This window comes from Passer domesticus, chromosome 8, assembly GCF_036417665.1.
Source record: "Passer domesticus isolate bPasDom1 chromosome 8, bPasDom1.hap1, whole genome shotgun sequence".
NCBI classification, from domain to species: domain Eukaryota; kingdom Metazoa; phylum Chordata; class Aves; order Passeriformes; family Passeridae; genus Passer; species Passer domesticus.
Window position 1 is genome coordinate 55,104,455 of NC_087481.1, and position 18,486 is coordinate 55,122,940.

Consider the following 18,486-nt stretch of genomic DNA (forward strand, 5'->3'; position numbering starts at 1 on the left):
TACACAAGTGTAGCCCAATCCTGTGCCTAAACCCTGCTGAACTTTTAATGGCTCTGACACCCCCAGCCTTCCCCTGTAAAAGCAAACCTAGGGTGTCTGCCTGCACACAGGAAAGGAAAGTGGGACTCTTCCAGGAAATTCTGTGTTTTCATTCCTCAAAAAAAACAAAACCCCAACAACTGCCTTCAGCTGATTTTTGCTCCCTGCACCTTGGGTGCCACCATCCATGGGTGCCCATCAGTGGTGGCAATCTTGTCATGTGTCCAGCCTTGCACTGGGTTTGCCACCTAAGCAGCCAAACACACCCCCTGACTAGGAATGACAAGAACTAACATTGGAGTGTCATTTCCCCTGCACAAAAGCTCCTCTGCCTTCTTCCTTCCCCAAAAAAATGGTGCAGCCTTTTCCAAAAGCAGCTCTCTTCATATGCAACTCTGGATCCTGTGGTGTGACTTCCCACATGTGGATTTTTTCCATTGTCCTTGGCAGCTAGAGGAGTCAAATGCCAAGTGGTGGAAGATATTTTCTACAGCCACAGCATCTGGCTTCCTGGCTGGTTGCTGTGTCAGTCGTGCTGTTGACTGTGGAGCTACCTCTGTTCCTGTTTGCTGTTGAAATCCATGGAGTTGCCTCATCCCCATATGCTGTTTTCCTTTCTCACTTTTCAACTGCTTTGAACATTTTTCCAGAAATTAATACTTCCTTGCATAGTTTCCACATGGGTTCAAGATGAGAGATTTCCTTGGAATGGTTTTTCTCCTCATGTTGGGAAGGTTCTGGAGAAATCTTCCAAGTTCATCCAGGGTCACATTTATGATATTGCTGAGAGTTTTCCCATGGCTTTATGACAGATGGTATTTCCTCTAAAAACAACCATATTTTCTGTTAGCTCAGTGCTGCTCTGTACTGGTGGTTGTCTCCTTTGGAAAATGATGTGCCTTCCACCCCAAATGTTTTTATCTACAACATTTGGAGTGTTGTTTTGTAGGAAGTGTGTTAATTTGATTTGTTCTAATTACCAGGGGGTACAACAGGTTGGCCCTCAATGGAAGATAATTTAAAGACAGAGTTTTCATAAAACTGTGGGACACAACTTAGACAGAAGCAATGCATAAAGCTATTGACAATAAAACTACTTTGTTTCACTGAAGCAACCAAGGATCAGTAGGATCAGACTCAGCAATTTTGGTGGGGTTTAGTTGTTAATAAGTTTTGTATAAAACCAGCTTCTCAGCAGCTATAAATCAATATATCTTTATTGAGTCAAATGCAGCAGCTCAACCAGCCCAGAATCCAGCCCACTGCTTTCTCATCGATTTGAAAAATATGGGAAGACAACGGTGGGAACAAAGAAAAGAGGGGGAAAAAGTATTTTGACAGCATTAAAGTTCTGCTACCTGATGAGCAGTTCAAAGGCTGGCATTTTTTACCCATAAAGGAAAGCTGTCCTGCTGCTGCTGAGCTCAGCACTGCAGAGGGCACACAGGAAAAGCCAATTTCCCACTGCTCCTGATTAAAATGAACATTTCTGCTCCTCCGCTAAAAAAGCAGCTGCACTCATGACACCAGGAGCACTGCCAAGCCAAAATATGCAGTGAAGAGGGGGAAAGATGGGCAGATAGTGACAGGACAAGGGGGAATGGCTTTAAACCAAAGGAGGAGAGATTTAGATTAGCTATGGGGGAGGAATTCTTTCCTGTGAGGGCTGTGAGGCCCTGGCACAGAGTGCCCAGAGAAGCTGTGGCTGCCCCATCCCTACAGTCTCCATGACCTGAAAGAAATGAGTGAGCAGCTGTCAGACACCACAGTCCTTCAGCAGACAGGAATGAGCACATGTGAACCGAGGACATTAATTAATAAAAATCTCAGTATCTTGTTAATTATGCCCTAAGCCATGTATACTTCACAAAGTAGCCATGTACACTCCACTTTAGAAGGCTGGACAACTCTTCAGCATTGCAATCTTTTCTGGTTTACACTACAACAGGGAAAATTCTTTTTTAGGGATTTTTTTCTTAGGTTGTCTTTTTTTTACATTATGTGGTTATGGGTTACAATACCTAGGAAATTAAGGTTTATGCTACAATGTCAATGTTACTTCAACTATAGAGGAGAAGATTGTACAATCTCAGAAGACCATCTGGCAAGAAATTGTTTTTGAAAGACATAAAAGCCAACAGATAACACTGTTCATCAGCTTCACACCATCAGAAACCATCGGGTTTATCTTTGTACAGAGACCATCCGTGTCATCAGTCACATAATTTAGAGTGAGAAATATATAAAGATTCTGTTCAGTGGCAATTACAGTTATAAAGACCAATAGAGAAATCATTTGCTGTGCTGTCAGCTCAGGGATTACAGATTTCATGTGAGGTTTTAGTGACCTCAGGGCATTAAAAGTGATATCCCTCTCAGCACAGTAGATTGAAAAGTATTGATGAGAGAGTCAAGATGAGAGAACAGCAGCTTGCTAAGACATTCCTCTGCCTCTGCCCATTTACTGCTACATTAATCTTTCCTTGATCTATTAAATTCCATTTTCTTGGACATTTATTCTGGGGACATGTAGGAAACGAGGTGAACCTATATCATCATGTCAGCTGGCACCCTAAAAGGACTCCAAAGCCATGAAGCCAAAGGGAAAAGAAATATGTCACTTGGCAGAGCAGGATATGAGCTTTCCAGCAACAAATGAGTGAGACTGTGACTTCCTTTTCCCCCAGTGGCATTGGCATCAAGGCTCTTCACTAAAACTGAAAGCATTTTCATTTTGCCAAGTTACAGAAGCACACCACAAGCAATATTATCTTCACAGCAAAAATGATCCTGCACAACCTGAGTGAGGGGATATATTGACTTTATGAGGGTCAGGAGTCCACCTGCTTGTAGCTACTCTGTACAATGTTTATTCACATGAAATACTGAGCAAGGCATTCCAAAGCAGGTGGACTCCCCATCCCTGGAAGTGTTCCAGGCCAGGTTGGATGGGGCTTGGAACAACCTGAGATTGTGGGAGGTGCCCCTGCCTGTGACAGGGGGTGGAATGAGATGATCTCTAAGGTCCCTTCCAACCCTCTACTCTCTGCAAGGGTGTGCTGCAAAGACCTTCAGACAGAGAGTAAAAGGTACCAAAAAGTAAGGCAGACCATAAGCAGTGCTTTACAAACACTGAAGGAGTGCTGCCAACAGCTTTTTTCAGAGCTTTCTGGAGGAAAATCCAGGAGGGTGAAGTTCAAGCAGATGCAGAGCAGAGCGTGGGTTTACCTGCTCTTGCACTGTAAATCTGATGGGAAATTAATCCACAGCTTTAGAACTGCAGCTTCTATATTAATTTTTGAAGATACAATAATGCTCTCGAAGAGATTCAGTCTGATTCAGTGGTCATAAGCTTTCACCCCTTAATGTCCCTCAAAATGTGCTCCTCGAGGCAATGAGTCAGTCACCTGCCTTGCTGAGATGATGAGCTGTGACCGTGGGTGGTCCCAGCAGGACTGAAGAACATTCTTTTCTGCACCTTGGGGAAGACTTCATCATGTCCCTGTCTGGAGAAACAGAAACTCCTCTTCTGCTCCTCATTACAGCCCCCAAATCCATGTGTGAGCTGTTCAGCCTGCACAGCTGCATTTCAGAGCGGAACCACTTCCTCACCAAGCTGCAGATGAGCTTAGACTCCTTGAGTCACCAAAACTTCTGTGATGAAGCATCACCAGAGGGAAAGGTGAAAATAAATACTTGAAAATGAAACAGGCTTTCAGCTGGTTAGATTACTTGGAATTTCATATTTAACAGAATGAAAATCTTATTTAATCTCTTCTTCAGCAGGGACCAATGCTCAAAATTGTTCATAACTTCATTGCTCACAGACCCCACTGAATGCTAAGGGGATGGAAGGAGTGGTAGATTTGGCAATGCTGGGTTAGTGGCTGGACTTCATGATTTTAAAAGCTTCTTCCAGTCCAAATGATTCTGATTTTATCCCTCCTGAGCTTCACTGGCCACCAGTGGCTCCCTCCAGCTGCATATCTGCAGCGCATTGGAGCAACCTCTTCACTCTGTGGCTCAGGGAAAATTGCTCTGATTCAAGCCAATGTTACTGAAAAAGGGATGAAGAAAAGCACTTGCAGTGTCCATAATCAAACTGGGATGACTTTGAAGGTGCTACAGGGGCAAAAGGCAGCAGCCTCAAGCCTGAAGTCACAGCCCTCACCTCTGACTGCATGGAAAAGGGTGGATGAACACAGCATTTAGAGAACGAGAGGCACCTGCACTCAGCTAAACTACTCAGTTAACCACATTTACCTGGCTGTGCATCTAATTTATTTTTCTTCCTTTGTGCTGCCTGATTTGTATTCCCCAGAAATAGTCACTCTTTAGGATTTAGAAAATAATCTGCATGTTCTGGAGAAAAATCACATTTTCTTTTTCATCTCTTTGTCTCCCTTGCTGTCAAAATCTTATTTTATGCCTTCCTCTTGCAATCCATTTTAACAATGGCAGTGGCACAGGTAATATTTCTCTGTGCTTGATGAACTGAGGGACACTTGCTTATATAACTGGGGGACAATGATTATGTCTGAGTCTTTGTGAAAGATTTGAAAGCATAAGGGGAAAATGCTGTATCCCAGCAGCATCTCACTTATCCTCACATAAAGAAAACAGCTCTGCAAACCAAAGTGTCTCATCCATATTCAAAGTTAAAATCAAACAACACCTCTACAGAGCCCAGCCTGCCAGGGCTGCCTCAGCAAGGATTATCAACTCTCCAAGTGGTGGTGTTGTACTCAATTTTCTTTATTCCAGTTAGGAAAGACAAAAAATCACTTCTCACCAGTGTGATATTGGGTTAATGGATGTCTCAAAGCCCCTGGCTGTGATTCCTGCTGATCTTTCACGACGTTTTTGGTGTAACACTCATATCGGTGCCAGAAGCAAAGGGTCTAGCTGATAAAATACAATCCAAAAAGGAAACGCAGCCTTCCACAATGTGACATGTACCTCAAAATCATGAAACTAAGCAACAAAAGCATGGCCTAAATCCACTTCCCATTATTTCCACACATAATTGTGTTTATTCTCAGAAACCATCCTGTACTATGTACCTAGCAGAAAGAAAGAGGAATGTCCACCACACATCACAAATGGAAGGGAGTTTATATTTCTACAATTTTAACTTACAATTCTCTGACTGCAGCTCACAAAGTTTTCAGCAGATTCCACCACTGGAAGCAGTCATGATGCTGAGGAAGTTCCTGAGGGAATGGATATGCATAACCAGCCCAATTTTTTCACTATACACTGCACTTTTTAAGAGCCTGACAAGGAGAGAGATTCCAGGAATATTCTTGTGCAGTGAAATTATAGGGCTGGTCCTTGTTAAGGGTAGTGATGGCAGTGGTGAATGAGCAGTGATTGTTGTTACCTCTTACAATTTAAAAGATAGTTATTGCAGATGAATAATGCATGAGCTTGGAGTCTCTTCCCAAGGCACTTGGAGACCTGAGTTGAGATGCACAGCACAGGAACATTGCTGTGATTGCCTTAGTGTGCTCCCTTTATTGTTCTGAAACACAGCATAATGATCTCTCTTAAAACATCAGTTTATAAAACTCACACCCACCAGGAATGGGGAGGATTTGGAGAAATGAACCTCTCACAGCTCCTGTGCCCCACCAGCACCTCAGTCCCACGCTGGTCACAGCTATCTGTCAGAACCAGGAAAAAGAATTTGGGTTTTTAGACAGAAATCATGCTCCTGCATCACCTCAAAAGCTGCTACGTGTCCTCTGCTGGCTTTCCAAAGGTAATGCGTTATTGATCGCTGCTGATCAGGCAAATGTGTCTCCTGATGAATATGCAGCACAACATCAGGAGTGCTCTGAGCATCACAATGTTTTCATAATGTTAGGCTGGGTTCCTCACCCCAGTATTCTGGGCTTTTTTAATACGGCTCTCTTTGCAATCTCAATTAAAATGGATTAATTTATACTCCACGTAACATCTGAGAAATCACTTAAAGTTCCTCAAAAATGTCATGCCAGCCTTGAAGCCTTGCTCTGCCCCTGCTCTTCTTGCCAGATCTCTCCTTCCAAAGAGACAGAACAGTGAGCCTGGATGATGCCTTACTGCGAGAGATTGGGAAATTCAGCATCCCCCCTCTTCCTGCATGAAAACCTCCGCAGAACAGACAAAATCTAAGAGTGGAATAAGCTTCTGGTCATGTGAGTGCTTCTCTGGACAACTCTACCTTCTTTTCTCAGTGTTTATTATTAAGGGACAGAGTTTTCATGGCTCACAGCAGTGGCATTCAGGTTTGTACTTAAGTCTTAGGAAAGTGGCTCCTCTTCAAATAATGGAGAATATTCTCTGACCAAAAAGACCTTTTTCCTATGGGGAAGTATCAGAGAGAACTAGGAAAAACTATGGAACTTAAAGCACAGAGTGTTTTCACTGACAGAACCCTGAGACAGCACCCCCAAAATGTTCTCTGTAGTTTGTACAACACACAGGGAATTTTGGATAAGTAGGATTTCTATTTGTGTCTCAATTAGGAAGAGATGTAAAGTCAGGCAACATTAAAAGCCGTTTCCCAGCCATTTCAGCAAAACAATTTCTTTATAAATGAGGTGAATGTTATGTCAAAACAGCTGTGAAAGTGACTTTATTGAGTCACTGGGCACAGATACCACGTAACTTATCCTTTAATTATTCTGAAACTTTGTAGATTTCACTAACAAATAATGTGTGACAGCAGGATATTTATGGATTCCTACAGATTGCTGTGAAATTCGCCTTAGAGAGCTTTGTGGTGTGTGTACTGTGGAATTATTATGTCTTTATTTTGGTACTTTGCAGTTTTAAATCTCTAAGGCATCCCCTCATTCACCAGCATGCCTGGCAGCCTCTTTGCATTCATGTCAAGGGAGGCTGTCAGGGAGCAGACACAAATCCTAACACGTGTCTTCCTTAAAAGAATTGACTTTTGCTGTGTTTCTTATTGCTCTTCTCCCTGAAGGGTAGTAGAAGTCTTTTAGATTGAAAACAACATCGTTGTGCCATGTGTGGAGAAAGCAGAGCTGGCTTCAAAAGTGACTTTAGTGCAAACTGTGCTTCTGTTGAGGTGACAACAACAGCTTCCTTATAAGCTCTGTGTGCGAGGGACTAGGGATGAGAGTCTGACTTTCACAGCAGTTAAACTGTGCCAATCACAGCCCAAAACAAACAGCTCAAAGCAGCAAGGACAAACCCCTTGGTTCTGGCAGTGATATTTGGCGGGGACATGTTCAGAAAGTCATAAAATTATCTCAGTTCAAAGGGACTTCAAAGCTCATCTCATTTCCACCCTCTGCCACAGGCAGGGACACCTTCCACTAGACCAGGCTGCCCCAAGCCTTGTCCACGTTTTCCTGGGAAGCTCGCAAGGAGAGAGGGTGGCAGGTGAAGCCATCACTGGTTTTTGTGGCTATGCCAGGACCAAACTCCTCTCCTCCCCTGGGACATGTTAGGAGAGCCCCATCTCACCACCAGTAAGTGATAGGAGGGACTCAGGGATTCTGCAGGTCAACAGCAGCTCTGCTGCTTTTAAAGAAGAGCTATCCAGCATTTCTGCTCCCCTGACCTGAGGGATCATGAGATTGATGTGCCTTATTTGGATCCATGTAATTTTGATGATAAAAGTTTGGAAGCGGCTGCTGTCATAGCTTCTGGAAAAATGGGAAAATATGGGGCCCTGGTGAAAAAGTAGATGGGAAATTATAAATAAACTTGTGAGAAGACTGCAGTGTGAAAGGCATCATGTTGTTCTCTGATGGTCTGGGAACTGACTGAAACTGATTAAAGAAATTTCTGTGACTAATTCTGCAAGAGCTCTTCAAAATCAAGCTGTCCTTTGTTGCTGGTTTTGACTTAATATTACTTTTTATTCACTTCTTAGTGTCACGGCTTCCAGAGGGAATATTTTCCACTAGAAAGTTGGTATTAATTGACTGTGGATATTCTTTAACTGTTCCTCATGAGATATCCATTCACTAAAGGTTCCATGGAAATGACCATCATGCATTCAGCTAAGGGAAGAGTCCTGTGAAGTGACACCAGTATTATTTAGTCAAAATAATTACTGACACTTCAGGAGGACACTGGAGTGTCAGTAATTATTTTGACTAAATAAACCACACTGTGTGAGGCACAATGCCCTGTAATAATAATAACATTATTCCTGATAAAATGTTGTTTGTCAGTCCCCTGATTGTTATCCATGATGTTTCTTTTCCAGTCAAACTAGAGACATACAGCTCCAGCTCTGGGTCAGCTTTGCCCAGAAAAAAATCAGGAAGAAAGAACGAGAAAAATATCTCGCTTGCTTTTTAGATGTCTGCATGTTTCCTAAAATTCTTAAGGAAATAATTTTGATGCTGCGGTAATTCTCTTTATTTCCAATGACCTGGTAAAAGAGACCAGAGGAAACCCATGAAGATGCTCCAAAGGATGAAGCATCTCTGCTACCAATGTAGGCTGAGAAGTGGAAAGGGATCCAGGGACTCCTTAGATCCCTTCCAGTGAGTGCCTAGAGGGGCTCCAAGAGAGCTCAAGAGGGGCTTTGGAGAAGAACTTTGGACAAGGTCTTTCAAAACTCGTGTCACCGGCCTAACCCTGATCCCATCATCAGGTCACTGGCAGCAAAGATCAACCAAGCGTTTTTTACATCTAAGTCTTTTCCTGACTGCTCATTTTGAACTGGCATCATCACCCATGAGCAACAATTCTGTTCACAACTGATTACACGCCAGCCCTGAGCAGAATGAGAGAGGGTTTTGAAAAGATCAAGCAACAACTGATAAATCAAGACTGGGAATAAGCCCTCTTTTATCTAGAAAAAGTGTAATGGAAATAATTGGAAAAATGTATTTTATTGTTTTTCCAAAGGAGACGATTAAGGAACCTGAAGGCAAAGGCTGCTCTACGGAATGAATGATTTGAATTTTAACTGAAAATGCTGAGGCTCAAATGAAAAACCATTTTAGACAGCAGGAGAGAGTTTACCCATTTTTTAAACTCTTTTTATTACTTGTAGCAAATATATTTGCATAATTTGTACATCCAAAGTATCCCAACTGGGACTAATTATCCACTGTGTTAGACAACATACAAACACACAACAGAGCCAACCTCTGATCTGGGAGCCACAATCCAGTGCTCAGTTTCAGCAAACAACACTTGATAAGCCAAAGTGTTCATTCTCTTTTCTCTTTTTGCCCCATTTATTAAAAAGGGCTCTTAGCCAAACCCTCAGTGGCCCTTTCAGAAGGCAGAAGAACAAGGAAATATTGTGCCCTGGTTAGTGCAGAGGGCTGGGGTTTGCAAATCAAAGCCAAGTCTCCATGCTCTGGAGCAGACTTTATGTGTGACAAGAAGCAGTTCAGCTCCTCTGTGCCTCCAACAATTTATCTGTATATATCTTATCCCCACCCTCTTAGGTGCAGGCTGAGAGGGAAGGCATGAAGATTTGCAGAGGAATTCCTAGAAAAATTTGAGACTCATCTTTTGTCACCCTGGGACTAGATGGGGTGGTCATTGGGTGCAGTTTTGTTTCCTCATGGAAACTAAATTCAAAACAAAATTTAGCAGTAAAATTTATGGTTTCCAGTAGTAAAACTCAGCACTTGCAAGCTTGGATGTGTTTTTCCAGCCAACTGTGCTGTTCCTGATAATATCCCTGTTTATAAATGCCTGCTCCTGCCTCGCCATCAGGTGCACAGTGCAACTCCATTGCCTTTAACCTCATAAAACCTGGGCCGCTGTTCAAATCCAACTCGGTATCATAAGCTGAACCATCAAAAGGAAAATACCAGCTTTGAAACTGGTGGAGTTCCAGCTTCTGGGAGGCTGCAGCATTCCATGGTCCAACTGCTTGTTGAGGTCAGGAATGAAAAATGAGCCAATAAGGATTTTTATCAAATGCATCACCAGTTGTCTGGCATGGATTTGTCCTCTTCACTTACAGAGGGCTCACTGCAGGAGCATTTTCACCCCTTATGTGGACTCCTGTTTTCTGCTTCCTATCTGGGGATACCAATTTCATATCATGGTTCTGAACAGACCTCCAGCATTGTAAAGTGTGTCCTGTACTTCAGAACAGACTCCCCATGGAATGGTCATGGCCCCAAAGCCACCACAGCTCCAGGAGGGCTTGGACACTGCTCTCAGGCACAGGGTGGCATTCAAGAGTCCTACTCAAGAATCCTATTCAACAGTTCATGAATGTAATACATTAAATTTTTGGTCTGGTTGAAAATACCTGCTGGAAAATGAAAGGTTACTCTTTGTGAGTGCCCCACCAGTCAGGTGTTTTAAGGAGGACAGAAGCCATGGGATGTGCAGTCTCACTACAAGAGTCACCTCTGCTGTAAGGGAGGGAATTGGCCCCCAAATTAAGAGTGCCTTAATCACGTGTACCTGAGCTTCTGCTGCCTCCCAGGCTCAGCAGGATTTGGGGCTCTGAGGGAAAGCTGGCTCCTCACAGGGCCATGTGCAGGGCACACCAGGAGCCTGCTGTGACAAGCCTCTCCCCTTCCTCAGCCAGGAGATGATCGCAGGGATCATCACCCAGCTCTGCCCACACACAGGGGTGTTGTCTGGGTGCTTTGGGCAGATTTTAGAAGAAGCCAAACAGACTGGACTCCAAGACACTACAGCATCGGAGCACTCAGATAATGCACAGAATGGGTGATAAACCGGGGGTGAGGGTAAAAGTGCATTTATTATTAATTGAAGTAACAAAATAACTGTTTTTTTTCTTTTAGAAAAGTTTCCATAACCTTAACAAAAAGAACTTCTCTCCCTAAGTAAACTAAAAAAATTGTTTTAAAAGTAGTGAACTAAATAAAATTTTAAGTTTTATTTCTTTACATTATTAGTAAGAAAACAAAGTTATCAAGAAAAGTGTTCTAGTTTTGTTCTGATTTTTATTACTTAGTTACTCTTAATAAAATTTTTTATATCCTTTTAAAGTTTTAAACGTATTTTACCTTTCTCCTAATCTTCCCTCACAAGTAAATACACTAGTAATTAACCAACACTCAACCCACCACACTCATTAGTACATTAACCAAAAATCTCAAAATTAACTGAAAACTCTTCCCTAAAGAAACAAAACTCAGCAGTTTCCACAAAACCCCTGGGGGAAAGCTCGTGTCCCCAGAGACAACAGTACAGGCAATGAAAAAATTATCACTTTTTAATTATTCTCTCAGTATCCCTCACTTCTGCTCCATGACAGAGGCTTTCCTTCCAGATTTGAGTCCTTCCAAGCTTTGTTAACTCTGTTTCCTTGCCTGGCAATACACCACCTGTGCTATATACAGTGCCTCTTGCTTTTTTGGGATTCATAAAGGAAAACCAACAAACTTTAAATTTTAATTAATTTATCACAGACATATTATATTCAGATTGCTTCACCACTGCCTCAGTAGCATTCGCAGCCCATCTTCAGTGAGGGCAAGGCTGACACAAGCACATTAATCTCTTTTTTTGCCCTGCAGGTCTGTAAATACCAACTACTCCCAGGCAGCTGGTGAGAAAGGAGTTGCTGTGTTGAGTCAGAAGCTGCAAGCCCAGACATTCAGCAGGAATGTTATAAATGTGTGCCATCACTGAAGGTAGGGTGGGGTCCAGCTGGTTACCTGGGACTGGGGCTGTTGGGATAGCCCAGACTGGCTCTTTGGGAAGCAGGATGCAGAGAGAATTTGGCCAAGGCAGCTGCAGCACACAAACCACTTGAGGATTCTGTGAGATCCAAGAAGAGCAGTGTTTACCACCAGGTAGCACTGAGTTTCACTATTAATCTCATTTCTTAAAACACATTTACAACACCCCACTCCAGATAATGAATTTTTATCGTAAGGTTCCCCCCCGGAAAGGAAACCAAGACACATGAGATCTGGGAAATGGTAACAGAGGGTGCAGTCACACTGCATCCTAGACCTGAGAGGATGCTGGGCTGAGTAATCTGTATATAAAGAAAAGAGAAAAGGTCATTTTGAGGGAAGATTTGCATGAAAGGAAAATGGTTTACAAGCACTAGAAATAAATAATCTTTGCAAACCACTGGAGGTGATACAAACCAGCTGGGATGAGCAGACAATGGGGAAAAAAGCAGATTTTCCTATAGAGACCCAAGAAACCATAACCCCCCCCCGCCATCCTATCCCAACGCTGTGATTTACACACACCTCTAGCTCGGGGAAAAAAAAATCTGCTGTGTTTTGTAAGTCTATAATAAAGGGCATGTTTTTTCTACACTGAAGAAAAAGGTTTGTTTCAAAGCCTTTAAGCCTGATGTTGGGGTAAAGTTTCCATAAGGCAAGTAATTCTAATAATATTTGGGATCAACTTGGTTTAGAAGTTTGATGTGGAATGGAATGTGAGTCAGTCTAATGGACTGCTTCTGATGTCCTCTGCCTGGCTCAGGAAAACCATGTCCAACATTCACTGCTTAATGACATGTCATCAGGTGGCTTCAAACAGATCAACTTCCTGAGATAGCAAAGAAGCCTGGCATATTGCTTCATCTCATGTCTTTCATAAATTTGGAATAGGAGAATTGGAAACATATAGAAACATGCTCCTTTTGTCCTTGAGAAAAGCTGGCACTGCTGGGTCTGAAGGAAGGAAATTCAATGCCAGCCATGTTCACTCGGTATTTTGGGATCTCCCAAACAGAACTGCACCATCCCTGCTGTGCCCAGGCAAAACCCTGCCATTAATTCACCTGCAAAAGCAGTCCCTAGATGCTACCCAAACACGGAAAACACACCCCAAACTATTCCCAGATAGCCTCAAGAATGTCTGAGATGCCCTTGCCAAGGTATTTAAGGGTATAATTAGACAGACCTTTTAGAAATTAAAGGTGATGAAATTGTAATGAATGGCATTTTCTTTTAGGTGAGGTTTAGAGAATGTAATGGATGAAGCACAGAAAGAGCTGGGGAAGGAAAAACATCCTGGGAAAGTCCAGTTGTCCTGGAGAAAGAATAAATACAGATGAACAGCACAACATTCACTCCAAATTTTCTTACAAAAAACATTCTTTCTTACATCTTACAAAGTCTGCTGTTGCCATTTGCTACACAGCAAAATGCTTTATTTATGCTCTGTATTTCCTAAAGGAAAACATTGGGAATTGCACCGAATGTCATTGGGACGAATTATGTAATTGGATATAACATGAAGAATCACTGTTCCCACTGCTTTTACCTATGACTAAACTATTTAATCATGCCCATTACACTGCCTGTGCTGATGATGAGCTCGCTGTGAAACACAGCTTTTAGAACAATTCCTGCCAACTCCTCCTCAACCTTCACTATTTATTTTTTCCAGCCATGGAACTGTGTCAGACAGACTCAAAACACGTTTTTATTAATCTGTGCTAGAAAAAAACTGGTCACATTCAAATCTGGGTGTGTACTGCCAGAGTTATAAAGGCATGACTGCTAGGTGGCACATAAATCACACCACTGCATGTTTGGAAAGCCCCCACTTTCAGGAGACCAGTAAATAGGTCAGCAGTAATAAACAGGTCAGGAATTCAGGATTTGAGGGAAAAATGAGATTATATAGAAAAGGAAAAAAGCTTATCCCCATTCCCATGCAAGTATTGGGATAGTATGTCTTCTTTCTATATTGTGACAGGATTTGGTATTAGGAAGGGATGGTGATTGTTATTTTTCTTTTATTATTTGTAATAGTAATTATGAATGTATTTATAGTAATATATACAGTATATAGTATATATATATTAGTATATGTAACAGTAATTATGAATTTATAATACTGTATGGTTTCCTAAATTTTTGTGAGAGTGTTCATGGGTGTTATTAGATTTTAATTATTTGGTTAAAATGTATCAGAAATTATAGTGATACTTGTGTTAGTGTTTAGTATTTTTGTAAAATTAATTTACTACTATTTGTTACACTGTAAGTTAGCTGTGGTTGTTTATTGTTGATTTATTTTATTTAAACGATATTAGGTGTTGGACTGAAGTTTTTAAGTGGTACTAGGAAAACCAACACACAAGAAACACAACGTTTGGATTTTTCTAGTTCCACAGGAAAGAGCAGTGGGGCAATGAATGGGTAAAAGAAGCTGTTTAAGGGTTTCTGTGCATGTCTCTCACATCAGGTGTGTATGATGGCATTACCCCTTCAGTGATTAAATCTCTTTTCTCACTTGAAACAGAAGCTGTGGCCAGGATATGGGTGCCATCTGGGCACAGAGATGCAGCTCACCCAGCGCATCCCAGCTGTCCAAAGAGGGAACAAAGCCACTGCCTCCAGGTCTCCTGGGACTGTTGGGACAATACCAAGCTCCACATATACAGTCCCACAAGGTAAAACCAAATAAATGTCAGCGTATGCAAAAATGAGGGCTAGAGTTGACCTCCAAGACTATGAAAACTCTTCAGAAGTTTTTCATATCTGAGAAGTCTCCAAATTTGCCACACCTTGACAAAGTTCTTGACTGATATTAATAAATACATGATCACTTATCAGCAAAATAATCATTGGTAGGGACCACCACTAGGAACTGCTTTTAATTCTCATCTGCTTCTTATTTATTCAAAAGTATGGGCTACATTTCAGCATCTCAGGACTAACCTTGTGCATTTCCTGTTTGTTTCGTAAATACACAAACCTGTTCCCTAAGACAAGACACAAACCCCAAAATGGCTCCAACATCCTTCCAGGCAGTTGTAGAACACCAAGATTCCCTCCAAGCCTCCTTTTTTGGAGGCTCAGCCCTATATCCCCCTCAGCTGCTCATCATCAAACGTCTGCTCCAGATCCTACCCCAGCTCTGTTCCATTCTCTGACCATGCAGAAGGACCTCGATGTCTTTCTTATTGTGAGGGGCCCAAAAGCAACTCAGGAATTCAAGGTGCCTCACCAGCCCACGCAGAGAGGGATGAGAACTGCCCTGCTCCTGCTGCCCACACTAATGTTGCTACAGGGCCAGCTGCCAATGGCCTGCTTGGTCACACAGGCACATGTCACCTCACAGTCAGCTGCTGTCAACCACCACCCGCAGGTCCTTTTCCACCCGTCAGCTTTCCAGATGCAATTCCCCACACCTATGGCATGGCTTAACACTGCTGTGGGTGGGAGCTGAATGCCTGACAGGGCAGGAGCAGAAACCATGATTGGGCAGGTTTTTATATCCTTCGATCTAAGAATGCTGATGGGACATTGAACACATCCTAGCCTGCAACTTGATTCGGATGTCAGAGTTGGCACAGGACACAAAAGGACAAAGACTTGTGGGATGAGATGCTTCAACCAGCAAAACAAATCACAATAAATCCTACAGGAGATGAAAAGACCATGATGGCTCACAACCAGCTGGCCCAGGAGTCACCACTCCAACAGCAGCAGCACCAAGTTACAGTTGTGCAGCCTGAGACCGAGACGAGAACTCAGGTGCAGGCTCTTCTGCCCGGGATTGGGGGACCTGCTGTCCCACCTGTGTCTCCTTCCAGCAGCTGCTGCCACCAGCCTGCTCCCTAGTGCTGGGGCTCAGCAGCATGACAGGCCTCACCACTCACTGCTCAGCCACAGCTCATACAGCGATGGGCCACCCATACCCATTTGACCACACATAAAAAATTCATTCCCTGCAAAAGTTAATCCCATCCCCTCCAAAGAAGCCACTACTGCAACATCACCACATGCCATGGCCATGACATCACCATCAGCCATCACCACACATCAGTGCTGGCCATGTCACAGTGGGCCCAGTGACAGCATCACCACGGCCTAGGCCATCCAAATGAGGCTGCATGTCAACACCACCCACAGAGTGGAGGAGAGGATTGTGGAGAAGGAGCTTGCCCGAGGCTGCGCAGGCACCAGGGTAAGCCAAAGGCTTTTGCTGCCTCTGACACAGCTCACACGCGGCTCTCTCTTCACTCAGGCGTGGTGCACAAGTGGTACGAAACGTCAGCAGCGCTGCGCAGGACACGCTCCGGCCACTCCCCATCAACCTGTTCTGGATCCAACAGGGCACAGCCACAATCTGTCCCCATGGATAAAGGTGACAGCAGAAGCCTCCCTCCCCACACCTCCTCGGACCTGGCACGGGGGGCTCCAGGGTAGTCAGTGAAGAGCCAAGAACCGTGCCAGGCCTAGGCACGAGCTCCCCAGCCGGGCTGGGCTCTGGGCACTTGCTGGGGTTGCTGGGGCACCCACACCTGACCTGCTCTGCCCTTCAGCCAGCACGGCACAGACCCAGCAGGGCCCTGGAGCTGATCCTGCACGGACACTTGCCCAGCCTCACAGACATTCTCATGCCTGGGTCACTTGCTCTGTCTCTGCAGCATGCATGCTGTGTCACCAGACCCAGGCAGATGCCGACATCTGTGGGGAAAAGACAATGAAGTACAAGCTGTGTGTCCACACCTACTGCCAGGTGAATTCTCTCACGGCTCCCTCCAGCTATCTGCCCAAAAGCACCCTGCCTTGCTGACCTGAGGAACTCCCAAACTTCCTTGCCTTGCAGATCCTCGCCACTGGGCTTTACCCACAGGAGGACACTGGACACTTTCTCGTGGGGGACACCAGGCGCATCATCAGAGAAGCAGCCAACAAGGTGGGCACAACCTGGCGGGAGCAGGCAGCTTTGCAACAGGAGAGGCTCAGCCAGCTCCTCCTGCTTCCCACCAAAGAAGCCTCAGGCCTGGAGCATGCAGGAGACTTGGGAGCAGGCGGCTCTGAGGACTCTGAGCTGGCTCTGCCCACATCTCGCTCACCGTCTGGAGATGCAGAACAGCCAAAATTCTCCAGTCCTGACACTCATGGCACTGTTGTGCTCTTTGCAGAGCTGCTTCATCTGCTGCAAGATGGGGGCAACCATCACCTGCTGTGAGACAGGCTGCAACCGCACCTTCCACCTCCCCTGTGCCCCACATGGCCAATGTGTCACCCAGTACTTCGGGGCCTACAGGTAAGGGCTGCCCGCCCTCACCACAGAGCCCCTGCCTTCATCTCCAAGCCCTCTCCATCCCAGAGACCACGAAAGGGAGGAGTCCATGCTTGCCAGAAACCTGACACACACACAGGGGCCGGAGCCACACAGAGGCTGGGGCTCCCTCACAGCTCCTGCACCCACATCGCCAGCACAGCCAAAGGACTCTTCACTTGCTCTTCCCTCACCCATCTCCTCCATCTTCCTCACAGGTCCTTCTGCTGGGAGCACCGCCCACAGCAGGCACTGCGGCCATGTCCAAGCCAGGACAACACCTGCACCATCTGCCTGGACACTGTGGAAGACAACATCTCCTACAAAACCTTGGGATGCCCTGCCTGCCAAGACGCCCGCTTCCACCGGCACTGCATCCAGAGACTGGCTCTGCATGCTGGCATTGGCTTCCGATGCCCACGTTGCCTCAACCAGGAGCCGTTCATGACAGAAATGCTCATCGTGGGGATCCGACTCTCCAAGAGGTTGGCTTTTCTCCTCCCAGCTCACAAGGCAGCAGGCACAAGCACAGTGCCAACCTAGGGACTGCCCCGGCAGGCCTGGCCGCCTTCTGGCCTGTGCCTCTTGCCTTCAGCTCCACTGAGGACTTGGAAATGGGACAGGAAGAGGAGCAACGACTGCCAGCATCTGCCTGATGTGGGCTCAACTCTTTCCCTTCCTTCTTTGGCAGTCCCCCATCATGGCAGGGTGACCAAGAGGTTGGACCCTCAGATCAGAGGCATGGCCGCTGCGATGCCTCAACATGCCTTTGTCCTGGAGGCAGGAAGCACACCGAGGCAGACGGGTAAGCTGCCAGAGCAGCAATGCAGGGATCAGTCTGAAGGGGATCTGTCTCCCCACAGCTTCACGGATGTAGAACTAACAACAAGGGCTCTGCCATGGGCATGGCCATCCCCTGTTCTAACACTCTGTCCTCACAACCTCCTTGCTCCTCCAGACCCTGGCAACTGTGGCTGTGCAGCTCCTGCGCTGCCGAGGGCACCCACCAACTCTGCTCCTCTTTGGGGAACACCTCCTGCTCCTGGGAGTGCAGCACCTGTGCTGCCACGGCCACTGGTAGGCACCAAAGCATTCGGCACCACACAATGCAAACAGGGACCAGGACGGGCCTGGCAGCAGGGCCTTCGGCACACAGCCTGGCTCCAGGAGGGCCCTGGACACCACAGTGGCCTCTCCTGCCTGCAGCCTGGGGGCTGTCCTGACAACCTTCCTGCTGCCCCTCTTTGCAGCTTCCTCTGCCAAATCAAAGCTTGTGGGCCCCAAAACTTCCAGACAGGAACTGCTGGCACTGTCCCAGGGGAAGATCTTCCTCAAGAACAGCTGCTCCATCAGCCCTCAGCAGGCCCTAAAGCAGTGCTACAATGAGGAAGAAATAATGTCCCAGACAACGTACAGCAGTCCTGCAAAATACTGCAGGATCCAGGATGGGCCAGCCCACAGTGCTGACACCTG

At 45.2% G+C, this 18,486-nt stretch overlaps 1 protein-coding gene and 3 long non-coding RNA genes across 6 annotated transcripts in view; 1 reads left to right on the top strand and 3 right to left on the bottom strand.

Moving 5' to 3' along the window:
* LOC135306918 (uncharacterized) overlaps window positions 1-18,486 on the bottom strand; it is an 80,325-nt gene that overhangs the window by 56,008 nt on the left and 5,831 nt on the right. The window contains exon 2 of one of the 2 annotated variants that reach the window (XR_010367653.1): window positions 5,621-5,705. The exons of the other annotated variant lie outside the window; for it this stretch is intronic. This is a non-coding gene — a long non-coding RNA (uncharacterized LOC135306918). The remainder of the gene's footprint in view (window positions 1-5,620; window positions 5,706-18,486) is intronic. 2 annotated transcript variants of the gene reach the window in all.
* Window positions 4,297-5,550, bottom strand: LOC135305907 (uncharacterized). The gene is made up of 3 exons (XR_010366897.1): window positions 5,423-5,550; window positions 5,179-5,252; window positions 4,297-4,944 (listed from the first exon to the last, which is right to left on the bottom strand). It is a non-coding gene; the product is annotated as an uncharacterized LOC135305907 (long non-coding RNA).
* LOC135306917 (uncharacterized) lies at window positions 9,035-15,948 on the bottom strand. The gene is made up of 2 exons (XR_010367651.1): window positions 14,230-15,948; window positions 9,035-11,781 (listed from the first exon to the last, which is right to left on the bottom strand). It is a non-coding gene; the product is annotated as an uncharacterized LOC135306917 (long non-coding RNA).
* On the top strand, window positions 15,706-17,753 carry LOC135306916 (PHD finger protein 7-like). 2 transcript variants are annotated; one of them, XM_064431542.1, is made up of 5 exons: window positions 15,706-16,089; window positions 16,373-16,464; window positions 16,555-16,644; window positions 16,874-16,998; window positions 17,232-17,753. In XM_064431542.1, exons 1-5 carry the CDS (start codon window positions 16,080-16,082, stop codon window positions 17,554-17,556), a joined length of 642 nt encoding a protein of 213 aa, XP_064287612.1. In that variant the 5' UTR covers window positions 15,706-16,079; the 3' UTR covers window positions 17,557-17,753. The 2 variants fall into 2 exon arrangements, with proteins under 2 accessions (XP_064287612.1, XP_064287613.1); XM_064431543.1 differs by lacking the exon at window positions 16,555-16,644.

Excerpts from the sequence above, each read along its gene's own strand:
- LOC135306916 (XM_064431542.1), top strand. Across the intron at positions 16,465-16,554 it reads GTGTCCACACCTACTGCCAG|ATCCTCGCCACTGGGCTTTA; the intron begins GTGAATTCTCTC and ends CTTGCCTTGCAG. Across the intron at positions 16,999-17,231 it reads CAGTACTTCGGGGCCTACAG|GTCCTTCTGCTGGGAGCACC; the intron begins GTAAGGGCTGCC and ends TCTTCCTCACAG.